The sequence below is a fragment of the Amblyomma americanum genome, chromosome 9 (assembly GCF_052857255.1).
Source record: "Amblyomma americanum isolate KBUSLIRL-KWMA chromosome 9, ASM5285725v1, whole genome shotgun sequence".
NCBI lineage: Eukaryota > Metazoa > Arthropoda > Arachnida > Ixodida > Ixodidae > Amblyomma > Amblyomma americanum.
The window spans coordinates 22,454,664-22,469,673 of NC_135505.1; the positions used below are offsets into that span (position 1 = coordinate 22,454,664).

A 15,010-nucleotide genomic window follows, 5' to 3' on the forward strand; every position below is an offset into this window, starting at 1 on the left:
AGCAACTGCAGGGGTTTTCCAATCATTCTGATTTGGTAGTCGCATGACATGGTCTCCTCTCTCTGCTGCAACAAACTGTATTTTGTAATACCGAGGAGAATCATTTTAAAACTGCAAAAAGAGCAAACCACAACTGAAGCTAAGTCCACGACCAGGACAATTCGTTGAGTGTTGTAGCTGTGATACCACAAATATTGCTAGAAAAAACACTTGACCACATGTTGAATGGCTGAAGTGGCAACATAAAACGATGGATCATTTCTACAACGCCTGAAACTACAAAAAAAAAGCCTCAAAATTTTTTGTACCGTTGAAAATGCAGTGTTGGCAGCAGAAATCACCTGAAATGAGGCCATGGAAACAATAAGCATTAAAATCGATTTGCGCTGTAATTAAATGTTGCAAGGCTTCCAAACTTGCTGGAAGGAATCGAGAATGAGAGAAAAACGCTCAGCCTGTTTAATTAGAATGTGATAACCTTGAAAACCACCCAGAGCTGCCCTTTAAATGTCGACTGCTTGCAAGGTAATCGCACAAAGCGAATTGCCAACAGAATCAAAGCTACACAGACTAGTGTGTTTTGGTCTCTCGCTTGTAGGCTAGAAATAACACCTGTTTAGTTTGTGTTCAACCACTATAAAGTGTTGTATAGTTAAAACAGCAATTTTATTCTCCGCCGTCGTCCATACAGAATGCTTTGGATTATATTAGTTGGGACCCTTAAACAGCTTTTGTGCTAGTCAGGATGCCCTAGGTGCCAACTGCCTAACTCGCAATAGCCACAAGTGAACAATCACAGCATGGACTGCACTGGAGGCAGGTGTCTGTTTGGCCCGAAAAAAAAAGTGCTTGTTTCTTATATGTCATGTTAGTGAGTGAGCAGGTAAGGGCAGGATAATGAGGGGCTCGTTATGACATGCACACTGAAGGTTGCCAGCAGTCACCGAAACCAAGGAAAGCGTTTAGGAAATGTTTCTTCTTCAATCTGCGCTGTTGATAAATGAGAAATCAGTAGCGTAAACAGTTTATGCCTGAAAGATAATTGGTTAGAAAGCAGCAGAAAACACAACCACACGCCACAAGTGGAATCTGAACCCAGAAAATGAATTAAATTGGATTAGTGGGCATTACAGTAGGCGACGGGTAATTCGGACTCCAATAATTCGAACTTCTAGGATATTTCGGACTTCAATGAGGCACCGTCAGTCACCCCGTAGAAGCGTATACATATTCGCGACGGATATTTCGGACTTTAAAAGTCCGAAAGTTCCGATATTTCGGACTAATTTCAGTCGCCTGCGGGCCAAAATCGGCCATCTGATCGGCTTTTCGCCAGCGCAAAAGGCGCCACCATAGATTGAGGTGGATTTTCGCTGCAGTTGGATTGGCTTGACATACTTTCGGTACCTCATTTTTGCCAGTAGAGGTCCCTGCGATCTCTGGGTGCGTTCCAATACTCCCAAGTAGACGGCTACTTAGACGTCTAGCTGGACAGCCGCCATCTTGGGACGCGTTCCATTTCTCACGAAGCCGTCTAAGATGACTGCTTCGCCGAAGTCTACATCGATGCAGGCTAACTTGCTGTCTAAAGATGGTGGAGCTAATGTACGTGGATGAGCGAGTCGTGCTCTTGCGGGCGTCGGACTGTACACGGAGTATAGGAAAGGAAAAATGTGAGTCATTCCATTATGTTATTTGGTACGCAAATTAGTGGGTAATTAATCTTCATGGATGTGCGATTCCTAGCAGTGAATCACGCAGGAGAAAATCGTGCGGTTGAGAGCTTTGCTACAGCAGCGGACACTGTAAGTCTGTTTACGTGATCCGGCATCGTCAGATGCCGGATCTTAATTAGCACCTTGATTTTAGGGATTAATACTCGTCGCTCTCGTTGGGTTCCTCGACGGGCATTAAGATGGCTGGCGTGACGGTTAACAAATGTGTTTTTCTGTTGCTGTATTAGTTGCATCAACTCTTTCGCGTACATTCTTTTTATCTCTACAGTCTGAGAACAAACACACCGGCACGTTGCGAATTGATTTTAGTATTTGCAGGATTAAATCTCGCTGATGTCTTTAGGTTTCTCGCCGTGTCCGAGTACCACGTACGGCAGACAGCAGGTCTAATGGCACGCATGTGTTTTCCTGTTGCAGTGTATATTAGCCGTATCGCATTTCGCGCATATTGATTACAGTCTTTCGTATTCTTTGTTATGTTTACAGGACCATCTGGGCGAGCACGCACGAGGAACATGTACAGTTTAGCATCAACAATAAAAGAATAATCGCATACGTATTTAGCGTCGTCTTCGAAGAGCGGCCCCGTCTCCTGCGAGTAGACTAACCGATAGGCGCATCCACCAGTCCGGTTTACACGCAAAGTCATTGCAGAAAAAATGTGCGAACTTGTTGAAAACACATTTTTAATGATCGTTATTGCTCAGTTTGAGAAAAATTGCAGTACAACTGTTCATAAGCTTTAGTTACATTATTATGCCGCGAGGCGGCGTGAGCAGTAGACAAGTTCCAATACATGGACATGTAGATGGCTTCCTAGACGTCACACTAGACGTCTATAGAGTACTGGAACGCAGCCTCTGACACTTCAAGGTGGCAGCCGGATTGTCATCGCCATCAACTTGCTTTTGTTGCCGACGTTGTTGCGGGCAGTTATCGCTTGTCCCAAACGTTGAAAATTGGTTGTTGGGGGAAGGAAATTGTGCAGGAGCTATCTCACACCTCGGCGGGAAGGGATAAAGGAGGGACTGAGAGAAGAAAAGAAGAAAAAGGTGCCGTAATGGAGGGCTCCGGAATAATTTCGACCACCTGGAGATCTTTAACGTGCACTGACATCGCACAGCACACAGGCGCCTTAGCGTTTTTCTTCCAGCGAAAAGCGGCCACCACGGCCGGGTTCCGGGTAGTCCGGATCAGTAGCCGAGCGCCCTGACCACTGAGCCACCGTGGCGGGTCCCATATGTTCGCCATTCGCCGTTTCATCATTTGGGTTTCTCTGACTGCGTCGACCGAGTGGCGCACAGTCTTCACACAGTCTTCATGAAGTTACATCCATTTGCCGTTTTGTGATTGCGTCCGGCGGTTCCGCCGCTTTGACCGAAAAGTGCCTTATCTTTGCCTGTTTTTGACGAGCGGTGTGGTGCACACTCGGGTTGTGGACAACATGGCCCCGCCGGGTCCGTCAAAGAAGCGTGGGAAGTATTCCAACTAAATGCAGTGACCTTGCTGTCTAGCATGATCGCGCACCCGTCGTAAACAGGGGTGCAGGTGTCGTAATTACACTTTTTGCAATGTTTTGCAAGGTTCCCGGAGATAGCTACCCTGCTCATATTATTGTGGTGTTCTTGTAGCCTGGTGAGTACAATTAGATAATCGTCCACGTAGCGAAATACCCTAATCATGTTAGAGGTCAGAAGAAGCGGATCATTGATACGTTTGCCAACATACGACAAAAAAATGTCACTCAAAATGGGGTTCAGGATGATCCAGTGCAGATGCCTTCACGTTGAACGTAAAAGCAGCAGTCATACAAAACGGCAGTCGAAGAATGATAAAATTCAAGAAGCATTAAAAAATCATCGCAGCAACTAATGCCTGTCTGGGCAGCTCCAGGTAGCCCTCGTCTTAGTTCTTGTATCACTTTGTCTGAACTACGCACTAGGAAGGGGTCATCAAGAGGTAAGCCCTTTAGGTGATGTTGGAGAAAACGTCCAACACATAGCTGCCAGGCCCCTTTCTCAGACACGATGGTGTGCAGTGGGCAATCAGGCTTGTGGGATTTCCCCGTGAAGAACCTCTTTATGGGATGGGATTCCCGAAAGGATTTTACAACTGTTCTATATAGGCAACAATTCGATATATCCGGGATCGACTATATTATGCAGCGGTCACATGGTGGTTCGTGTCTTCTGCATCATTGTAAAGAAAAAAACGTGCCACCAAAATTATTTGCCTATCCTCCTCTTAAATGTGCTGAGTGACAGGAGTATAAGAGGCCCTTGTGGACAAAGTTGCCTCCCACCTGGCCGATGAGCTTCTTGTATGGCTGCAGGTGCTCCCGCAGGTTGAGGTGAAGCACGTGGCCAACAATGCTGTAGCCCGAGGCATCAGGCTGGCCGATGACGGCACGCAGCACATCCTCCGCCGTCCAGTTGTCGTACGAGAGCGACACTCGGCGCTCGCCCAGAGCAGTGACCCTGGCCTCTGACAGCGCAGCACGAGCAGCTGCGTCCATGTCGTCAAGCATGGAGACCTGCACAAAAGTGGAGACTGTGAACATAATGACAACCAACTCATTCTTGACTCCTGCAAAAGGTTGCGTGGCGAATAACGTGGGACGATGTTGCTTGCCACTTCACTTACTCAAGCACTGCTCAAACAGTTTGTGTGAAAATGTTTACATCACCTGTGCACTGATGTGCACAGCGCTTAGATTGTATACTTTTTAGTTCTCGACTTTCCAAGCGCTGTTTGTACAATGTGCTGTTGCACCATATGTATATATTTTTTTTTATTTATCGCCCTAGCCAAAACGCATAGATGGCATTACAGTAGGGGGGATAAAACATTGAAAGGGGACAAAAGAAAAAATACAGGTGATTTGCCATGTAAACAAATAAGCTGTGATAAAAGAAAAAACACGCTAACAACAGAGAACCATAAGAATAGAGACGAATAATTGTATCATAAACACACATTGCAGGACCTCGCAATTACAGGAAAACATGCCCTGAATTCCAAGAAATCGTTTTCACGCAATTAGATTCTACACCACATGAGCACTACAGCAGCAATGAAAAAAGCTATCACTTCCAGTAAAGGTGCTCACATCTCAAGGAAAGGAGGAACACGTTTTGCAGTGCATGCCATTCTGATTGGCTCAGATTGTTGAACCCTCCACAGTGCTGCACGTTGGCAATGCGGTCAGGCGGATACAAATTGGGGTTTATAATTGCCCCTGTAAATTCAATAATTAACCAAAATTCATTAACTTTCTTATTGGCTGAAGTTAGCAAGCATATCTATGTTGAGAACTTGAAAACAGTTGTTTCTGAGGGCTATTCCGTTTCGTACAATTTTAGTAATGCGCCTGCATCCTGAGATGCGCACGCCTAAAATTTCGTCCCAGTTCATCTAATTACGCATGCGAGACAGCAGCTCTCGACGTGAGGCATCTCTCTGGTGTGACGCAGCTGTTGCGTATGGCACTTCACCTTGCAAGAGTGTGCGGCGAGCAGCATCGCATCTTTCTACCGGCTGTAGAAGCAATCGCTTAAAGAAATAGCTCTCCTATCTCTCTGACAGAACAGTGATTCATCAGTTTCGATCGCCAAGAAGAAAAACACTGGCCCAGAACAAAAAGTCATCTGCATCACAGTTCAATTCATTTTTGTTCCTAAGCCTTTGTTAGAACTGTATAATCTTATCATAATTTTGTTTTGTTGACGTGCTTTTTGTGCTCTTGATAAGCCATTGTGCATGCCATTTTTTGGTGCCTGCTTCTCTTGAATCAAGCTCACGTTACAGGTATGCTTCTGAAAGCACTGCTATGTTAAAATTTGTATCTGTATGCTCACACCTGCTTGGTCTTCCGAGACTGCAGTTTCTCCCAAATAAATAAATTAATTAATAAATTAATAAAACCTTGCTGACTGCGATGTCCAGAATAAATGACACCGAGAGGTCGAAAACGAGAAGATATCACCTTGGCTGGGTCCAGATGAAATCTCTTTCTGTTGCTATCAGAGCCCTCCTGAACAGCTCTGAAGTTTGGCAGCTTCAGGAGGTACTTGCGCACGTGGTTCAGGACAGCTGAGACATCCTTGACATCCACCTCAAAGCTGGGCGCCGAAGCGACCGTGTCAAAGGCCTCCCGTTTCAGTTCGACCATGCCCAGCACACACGCAGGGGGTCGGATAGCACGACTGAGGTCCTGGACTGCTGCCATGGCGGACATGAGTGGACGGTCACAGCAGTACGTCCTTGTGCTAAGCTGTCGCCAGCTCTTGCCTAGCCAGCAAGAGGTCTGGAGTAAGCATGTCTTGCCAATGAGGGAATAGAGAGAAATGACACTGAAGCGATGGGTGACCTGCAGGGGGGCCAAAAATGAGATGGAAAGAAGTGTTGGTGTCAGTCACAGAGAGACGCAGCACAGAGCTTGCATGACATCCAACAACAGAGATTTGAGCATCGCATACATTAAAGTAGATTTTCAGCAGCACAGCTTGAAAACGTTCTCCTTGGCTTTGTTCTGGGTTTACCAGAAACCTCCCCAATCCCCTGTATTTTGTGATGTGCGAGGATGTCACTTAAAATGCTGCCACTCGTCAATCTGCTCCACAAGATGCGAGTGTGGAGCCAAATGCTGGCAACACAGCTGAAAAAGCCAATGACATGAGTGGTCAGTCATCACCTTGCCTGCTCGGTTCCCGCTATAAAAGAATAAATAAATCAAAGTAAACTGCGGCTCAGGGCAAGGCCAGCAAACGTAAATTATGAAGAGGTGAATCTGCAAAGAGCCTGCAGAGAAAGGCACACCTTGCACGGGTAAGGACTGCCACTTTGGTACCACTTCTAAACGCAGGTTCTTCGCATGCTGTGAACTGAGAGAAGCGAAACACCTTCAAGTCGAAACGAAACACCGAATCTAACTGTGCACGCCAATTGGTTTCAGCTGGAGTCAAACGGTCAGCCAATCGGATTGAAATGAACCTAATGGAACAGTCAACTGGACCCACACAGGCCTCGCTCAGTGTGTGGACGGGAATACAAACATGCGCACCCTATCCGGCTCATCAGAACGCCTCCTGATACAGCAAACCCACCGGACATTACTGACAAACAGGTGTGCCCGAGCCTCGATTTAAGCTACACGAGCAACGGCTCGGCTCGTTGTTAATAAGAGTGGTGAGTTGGGCTGGTTGGTTCACGACCATGTTGGTAACTGCGCGAGGAGGGGACGGCCGAAAAAACAACGCCAGCACTGTTACCAACGCGACACCACGTGGCCGTAGTGTACCCGCAAAGATGCTGTGCTGCTCACCATGAATGCGACTCCCGCAATCACCCGTGCGGTCAGTCGTCGTCAGAGTCGATGTTCTGCGGACCACTCGCCGCGTTCACGACGCTGGCCAGATCGTCGCCACCGGCGGCAGTCGAACCGAGCCGCTCGCGAATCAGTTCGGCGATGGCCCGCTTGGTCCGGCGCTCGAGTTTCTCCAACTTCTTGGACACGTCGCGCTTCAAGTCCCAGTCGGGCTTCCTCGGCGCGAGGGACGCGAGGTCGACTTCTTTGGCGAGGTCCTCGGGATCTCCGACGGCGATCTTGTGCTTGATCTCTTCTTCGATGGCAGCCGGAGAGGCGTCGGGCAGCACGGACTCCTTCAGAGCGTCGTCCTCGGGCCTGTAAGACCGAAACACGGGCTTCGGCAGCGATTCGTGCGAAGACGCTTTATCTTCGCCTGTTCCAGCGTCGTTTGCGCCGGCTTTCTTCTCGCGCAAAGCGCGCAAGCGTTCTTTGCGCTTCAAAGCTTGCTCCTCTAGCGAACCGACTAGCTCGTCGGCGGCCATCAGGAACCGCTGAACCTGGCTGGATTGGATTGGATTAGATTGGATTCATGCTTGAATTCTAAACAATGCGTGGCCAGAATCGTCCGTCGCCGTTGTTGACGTTGATCTCGAACCTTGAGGTTGGCGAATGGGGCCATACCGTCGTTATCTAATCAAACATATGGTCGGTAGTTGTCTCCTTCGTAAACGCGAGCTCTGAATGTTGCTTACAAATACTCTCATTAGTGCCGGTGAGACAAACTTTCGGACTATTTAATTCCAAAGTACACGGATATGACATCTTTTTCAGGCTTTGCGTCGCCGACCGAGAAGTTGCGTGCTGAGTACGTAATACGTATACGCACGTTTATATCGGGACAAAACAATAGAATACCTGACGTCCGCGCGAATGATAAATGAACCTGGAGTTATCACCCTTGCCTCATTCCGAACGAATCAATAAAATGTGCAAGCGGGCAATAGCGCTTTGTGCTAGCTTTGTTTCTCTTGAAAATCGCGCTGCCTGCCCGGACTGGTGCAGCTTCGTATATGTGCTTCTGACAGCGAATAACTGCGGTTTTATAGCCGCTTCTCCACTCGCGAGTGAATTTTCGCAACGTGGCTTAAGGCCTTCGCTAAGATGACGGTATCTAATTATCAAGGTAAATATATACGCGCATGGTGTCCGCGCTTTTCTTTTGTTGTCCAAGCTGAGCACAATTTTAATTAACTAAAACTAGGTCCCGGTTCTGCAGCTGGCTCTAACAACACCGCACCGTGGCTTCTCGAACTCGAACTCGTGAAAATGTGGACGTCGTCTGAGTCACTGCTGAATAGTTGTGAGTAACTAGTTTCCGATATCACAGAGAGCGCTGCAGTGTGTTAATATCTCGTACGAACAGCCACATAGCTTTGCTGGAGTTTCTTTCGTTTTTTTTTTTTTTGCCAGACTATATAATTGAAGTGTCACAAAGTTTATACGTTCTTTATTATCGATAATGATAAATTCATTTTCACAAATTGAATACAGTACAATAATAATAATAACAAGTAAGTATATGAGTTCATGGCTGTTTAACGTCCCAAAGCGATTCAGGCTGTGAGGGACGCCGTAGTGAAGTCGTTTACCTCTGAAAATTTTCCCCTATTTACGCCGTGAATGGGCTCGAAAGGAAGAATAAGGTAAGAGCGAAGAGCCGGCAGAAAGGGGATGGGAGAGGAGGGGCGGGGTTGCCTCACTCTGACAAGTAAGTATATGAGTTCATGGCTGTTTAACGTCCCAAAGCGATTCAGGCTGTGAGGGACGCCGTAGTGAAGGGCTCCGGAAATTTCTACCGCCTGGGGATCTTTAACGTGCACTGACATCGCACAGTACACGGGCCTCTAGAATTACGCCTCCATCATTCGACCGCCGCTACCGGGATCGAACTCGCGTCTTTCGGGCCAGCAGTCGAGCGCCATAACGACTCAGCCACCGCGACGGAATTCGCTAGATCGTCGCCGCTAATCTTTACCCCGTGCTTGGGCTAGTCTAGAGGATGTTGACTTGGGCCCCTCTATGTTGCGCGCTTTACTTGCGAAACGAGGATCGATTGCCAACTAGCCCAACATACCGCTGTTTTACGCCCGTGCTAGTGCGACGGCGTTTCTGGAACTCTCCCAGTTAACCTTCACGGTACATGCTTGCCGTGGATACCGTGAGTGTGCAGTAGGCGGAGACCATGGTCGTCTGCAAACCCAAACCAAGCCCGCGGGCGAGTAGCAGACGACGCACAGATTTGAACTGCATATTCTCATTACTGAAATTGCGCGCTGGGCGAATCGAGCAAGGAAGTCACATATATCTGTTCATAGTTCAGTCATGATCAATTCGTGGAAGTTTCATTGCGTAGGAAGGGCGTTGTTTTTAGTGCGACGCGACGCAGCACAGTTTGACATACCGGAAGAGAAACGATTAAGCAGGAAAGGCGGGACGACGAATCAGCGGAAGCTTTGCCGCACTTGTTTGTTTGCCAACCCTTGTGAGCTAACTCAGCGTGCTCAGCGTTACCCACAGGCCTTATGAGCCGCCCGCAACTCTTCTTTTTGCGCCTAGTTCCTCGAATCACCGCTGCCCCTTCACCGTGCAAAACGCACAAAATTGCGGCGCTGCAAGAGCACCATTTTCGGCGTTAGGTGACTAGCAGCGCCATTTGGCAGGGGTTTGAGGTTGTGTTGTTTTTAGCTGCGGGGAAAAAGTGAACTTGCGGCCAACAAACGAGGCTAAACGTCACGTCGTGGGAACGGCTTGAATGAACTGAAGGAAGCGCAGCTCGCGCAGGCAGGAACGGCTCTGCCCACTGCCTGCTCCTTCGCTCCGCTATCCGTAGCGAGCGCAACGCCAGGCAAGCAGTAGCCGTGGGATTTGATCCGAAGCCGTGGTGCGTGCGTGCTCGTTTGTGTTGTCCCTTCGGTGACCGCCGACTTTACCAAGTCCCGTGAGTGGATATTCCGTTCGACGGACGGTCATCTCAATCTACCAGCGATGAGAACATCCCCACTCGGATGCGCCGTTTGAAACGGCGAGCATGGAAGACTCTCCGGTTCGCCTCAACGGGCGGAACCGTCGGCGGCTGTCAGGTGGGTTCGCGCATGCTAAAAAGCCCCGAATTCGGCGTTAGGACTAAGCCGATCGTGACATCTCACAGGCTTCGGATTAAACGCCTCGTTGGGACCTAATCCGCCGCGACGGTAGAGCTCCGGAATGCAGCTCATGAATTCCGCAGCAGCTCGATGCGTGCCGTCGCTGCGGAGAGGGGCTCCGACCGAATCAAGCGCTCTTTGGGAGCACTTCCAATGGCGATGTTTCGGTTTTGGGCAACGCGACTGAATTTGCACCAGTTTTATTGTGGCCTAATAACTCGTACCGCAGCGTAGAACAAAGCCGTTCATGATGTGTCCATGCTTGCCGCTGGCCCTCTCGGCACCGCAACACTAAAGTTGACGGCCAGCCGTGGATGCGGGCGAGCTCATCTCGATCTCTTGGCGATCCTAATGATTGCACCGCACGTCCGTTCGGTGCGCTCGTACCAAATGTATGCCGTTCGGCATATTTCCTGGTCTGACCCCACGTATATAATTTTGGAGACAGCGACGAGCAACGAAGCAATCAGACGAGGCAATCTCTCCTCGGTTTTTCAACTAGGTCACCGCAGCCAGACCATGATTGGCGGGGTAATTGGGGGTGGGGGTTGTGTACTCGCTTCTGGCCCCATCGTGTGGCCGCTCTTTGGTTCATCCGCGCGGCTCGGGAGAAACAAAACGACAATCGCTCTTCCCTGCAGTTCGAGCGATGTTCGCAGTGTCGCGAGGAGGCGACCGGTGCCGCTCCTGTTCCGGCGGCGCGTTCTCCAAGGATGAAACCATTGGAGCGTCAAAGAGCTCGTCGTCGTTGCGAGCGTGCCCCTGCGTGACTTTTGGCCGGTGCGCTCTCCCGCCGCGCTTGTTTTCGGCTTGTTTCCTGGCGCCCCTCGTGTTTTGACGGCGTCCCTTGTCGACTCGACAGCGCCCGTAGTTAGTAGTAGCAGTAGCACCTGTCGTGGAGCAGCGCGTGCGGCATGTAGATGCTCGGAAAGCGAGCAGACGAAACGAAGTGGCGCGCGCCGTCTGCGCTATCTCATGCTCGCGCTCGGTAGGGCAACTCGAGACCGTGAGAGATTTGATTGCTGCTTGAGCGCGATCAGGTTCGCTCGCGAGGGGCTCCGCACGTTGCGCGCTGTTCGTTTCGGGCATCATGCTTCTCGCTCGGATGGCTCTCGAACGCTGACCTAATTGCCTTACGCCTCCCTCATTTTACGACGGTCTTATCGCCGGCTGCCTAGAATCCACGATGCGCAGATAACAGCGATGCGGATAGGGCGGCTGCTGGGTTCACATAGCGAACCAAAAACGCAGCATTTTCTGCGGGACCGCGTTCTATTAACGAGTCACCTGAAAAGAAGGAAGGAAATTGTACGCATGTCGCGAAATTCGAAACGAGATATGGTGAGAGAGTGTACAGCCTTCCTGATTTTTAATAATATAACGAGAGTGTCGACCGTACTCATTTTCATTTCATTTCGCTTTATTTTTCCAGAATGCAAGTTACATCCTAGAGAGATGCAAGGGCTAAAAGCTGCTAAAAAGCAGCTTGACTGGGCCCAAGCACCTCTGAATGGCAGTACACGACAAACGCACTTTAATTAGAGAAGAATCGAGCAGAAAAAAAAATGTTTACAAATTAATAACTGCTGGGCAGCGCCTTATAACGGCCATAAGCGCGCAACACGGCTAAAGTTCGCGCATGCGCACGAAGGGAGAGCGTCCTCTGCTACGCCAACTGGTCGAAATTTTCGAAGCCCTCCACTAAGGCGTCCCTCGTAGCCGGAGTCGCTAGATTAAACCTAAACGGAAAAAAAAAAAAGTGCTCCAGACTAGGCCGTGCGGCCATCAGAAGAACCAAGTTGGTTTCACTCGCTTAGGACGCTCCATATTTTTCAAAAACTTGGTTACATTTAGCTGAAACTGCTTGTATAATAATTGTATTCAGCGTCACCCTATCCCTGCCCTTTCTATCGCTCCCCTCTTTCTTTCCCCCTCTCCTTCACCCTTTGATTTCCGCTGGTCGCTGCCCAGGTGCTTCAGGCTTCGATAGCAGATCCCGGGGCTAGCAACATCTTTTCCTTCCGTTTGTATCTGATTAGCAGTAAGCAATTGTTGATATTAGACGGTCTGCCCAATCACTTTGGACGCCTCTGCAGACCGGAGCACGCATGCATTGACTGGCCAGTCAACCAGGTGCTGTACTACATGGTCGTCGTCGCATTCACCGCAGCGGCGAAGCGACTCGATGTTTTCCTTTTAGATAAGGATGGGGCAGTCAGAAAAGGCTGCTCTAAGGGGCAGCTTGACGAGGTGGCTACCCCTACATATATGTGACAACAGCTGACAACATGACACCATAACATAACATCAGGCAATTTGAAGAGGAAAAAAATTAAAACACAGAAGCACGTAGTTGAAATATACTGACCTGAGAAAAATGACGGACGTAACTGTTCTAGCAGTGTAAAGTTACACTGATATTGCCATATAACTAAAGAACAACGAACAGACATGCGAGAAAAAGGAAGAACGTGGGACGATGCCAAGATAGGGACTCCCGGAAATTTCGTGCGTGTTTTGCTCACGAGTAAATGGTATAGACAGCAGGATGAATTTAGATGGGGAAATGTGGAAGCATCGCTGCGGTCGCGCGCCAGTGAGCGTTGCCATGGACCCTATAGCTGCGTGTTGCAGTGAAATATTCCAGTGGGACCCTTGAAATTGGTTGGGGAAAGGAAATGGCACAGTAATTGTCTCACATATGTCGTTGGACACCCGAACTGCGCTGTAAGGCAGCTGGGGGAGAAAGGTGGGCGTGAAAGAAAAGAGGTGCCGTAGTGGAGGTCCTCGGAATAATTTCGACCACCTGGGGATCTTCAACGTGCACTGACATCGCACAGTCGCACGGGCGCCTTTTGCGCTGCGCCTCCTTCGAAGCTCGGCCGCCGCGGCCGGGTTCGAACCCGGGAACTCCGGGTATTTTTTTGCGGGTGGTACTAAATCTTTGCGACCCGAAATGATGCGACGCGCCCATGTTTTCAATCCGACGGTGCGATGAGCTGCGCAGTGACCGGCGTAGCACATTCCAGGGACGCCGTTGGCGCATGCACAGCACATGGGCATCCCTTGGGGTGAACGCTGCAGAAGCTGGGATGTTCCGGTCAGTTGGTACACAGTAGAAGAATCGAGGGACTAGGATGGCGAACAAGCACGGCTGGACGAGCGCTGCACTTCCAGTTGATACATTATTGAAAAAAAGCTTACGTGCATCCCTTCGATTAGTCTCGTGGAAATAAAACTCGGGTTTCCAAAGATGCCATTTCATTATCATTGATCACTAATGACGGCATGCTGACACACTGACTGCCTGCTAGTCTGATATGATATGCCTGTGTGATCTGTCTGTCTACCTGATCTTTTCCGCACCCAAGATGTTCGGTTTTTCGAAACAGGTGTTTGTATTGCAGCAGTGCTCACTCGAAAGTAGTCAAAAGAGGGATTGCGATGAACTCTCTTAATGCTGCTTTGGAAAAAAAAGAACGTGTCCACACCAAATGCAAGCAGGCTAAACTTCCCCGCAGATACTATATCAGCGGTTTCAGAGAACTTGCTGTAAACGAAAAAGGGCACTGCGAAACAGGAACAGCGCGATCAGAGGAAGCGCACCCAAGTGATTCCTCATGTTCACAACCCAAAGAAGGCAGCGAGCATGACACAGCGCAGGCGTGCTCTTCTCCGCTCCCAGCAAGCGATCGAACATTTCTCCGATGATGGTGAAAAAAGGAAAAGCCGGTATGCGCTATCGAGCACCAACTCTGTTCCGTGCAGAAGGTGCACAACTGGTGTGGTTTGCAGCGTTCCACTCACCTGCAAGAGGGTGCACGTAGGGCAGACAAGCAACGCTGTCCGCAACCGCAGCGCTGTCCATTTGTGCGCATGGCGTAGATCACGCTCATGCATTGTTGCATTTGGGTTGTAAGCCCCAAGGGTAGCGTTGGCCTGGCGGCCTGGGGCAAAGCTGGAAACATCCGAAGGTCCCGGCAAAGGATGACTCGACTGGCAACAAAACAACTTGTTTATTCTGGCATCGCAAAAGAGCAGCCGGTCAGGGCGACCACGTTACTCGAAGGAAGGAATCGAAGTCTCTCTCGCGTCCGGCGCAGCTGTCTTTTTTTATACCCTCGGAGTCGAGGGCAAGAGGGAACGGCTTGGGAAGAGTCATCCGATACGGCGACGCTTGAACATGTTCAGGCGTGACGGGCGCGTCCGCCAGGCCGGCGCCGGTCAGACCTCCTCGCCTCCCAGTTGAGGAGCTCCTCTCCCCGGCTGCCGCGCTTTGACAAGCGTGGGCAAAACAAGCACACACACACACACGCACGCACGACGACACGTGGCACTGAAACATGCCTGGACGCGCTTGGCGGGAGGCGTCGCGGCGGCGATGAACGAAGCCGCGGCGTCCGTTGCATCCGCGCCGGCTATACCGCGCGTCGTAGGTAGGCGAGACGTAACAGACCGCCCCGCCGGGAGAAGGAGATCCCGATGGTCAGGGGACTGCATCCGCTGTCCAGAGGGATGTCGCTCGATGATGCTCGTAATCGAAACCGATCGTCCCTCGACGTTGCTTGAGCGCAGCGCACAGAGAAGGCCTCGTTCTCGGGTTCAGGATCACATAGGACACTGTAAAGTCACTTCGGGAGAGTTGCCATTTTTGTGCTCGTTCCCAGCAAGCGTTAGAACTACGCCGAAACGCAACCGCTCAGTCAGCAAGCACGAGACAACCCTCACTAAGCTCTGCCAGGCTCTTTCCCCTTTTATACTAC

At 49.9% G+C, this 15,010-nt stretch overlaps 3 protein-coding genes across 6 annotated transcripts in view; 1 reads left to right on the forward strand and 2 right to left on the reverse strand.

The window, feature by feature from the left end:
* The window catches only part of LOC144105435 (tRNA (guanine(37)-N(1))-methyltransferase-like), a 33,536-nt gene extending 25,934 nt beyond the window's left edge, over window positions 1–7,602 (reverse strand). The window contains exons 1-3 of one of the 2 annotated variants that reach the window (XM_077638553.1): window positions 7,060–7,602; window positions 5,722–6,105; window positions 4,039–4,269 (exon numbers count right to left, since the gene is read on the reverse strand). In XM_077638553.1, coding sequence (XP_077494679.1) covers window positions 4,039–4,269; window positions 5,722–6,105; window positions 7,060–7,062 — 618 coding nt within the window. In that variant the 5' untranslated portion in view covers window positions 7,063–7,602. The remainder of the gene's footprint in view (window positions 1–4,038; window positions 4,270–5,721; window positions 6,106–7,059) is intronic. The other variant, XM_077638554.1, reaches the window with a different exon arrangement.
* Window positions 7,092–7,586, reverse strand: LOC144103240 (coiled-coil domain-containing protein 12). The gene has a single exon (XM_077636017.1). It carries the CDS (start codon window positions 7,584–7,586, stop codon window positions 7,092–7,094), a length of 495 nt encoding a protein of 164 aa, XP_077492143.1.
* Window positions 7,603–8,073: 471 nt separating the features above from the next.
* The window catches only part of LOC144105434 (rho GTPase-activating protein 1-like), a 168,502-nt gene continuing 161,565 nt past the window's right edge, over window positions 8,074–15,010 (forward strand). The window contains exons 1-2 of one of the 3 annotated variants that reach the window (XM_077638549.1): window positions 8,074–8,227; window positions 8,306–8,404. In XM_077638549.1, coding sequence (XP_077494675.1) covers window positions 8,206–8,227; window positions 8,306–8,404 — 121 coding nt within the window. In that variant the 5' untranslated portion in view covers window positions 8,074–8,205. Of the gene's footprint in view, window positions 8,228–8,305; window positions 8,405–9,858; window positions 10,185–15,010 lie in introns of those variants that run through there. The other 2 variants (XM_077638550.1, XM_077638551.1) reach the window with 2 other exon arrangements.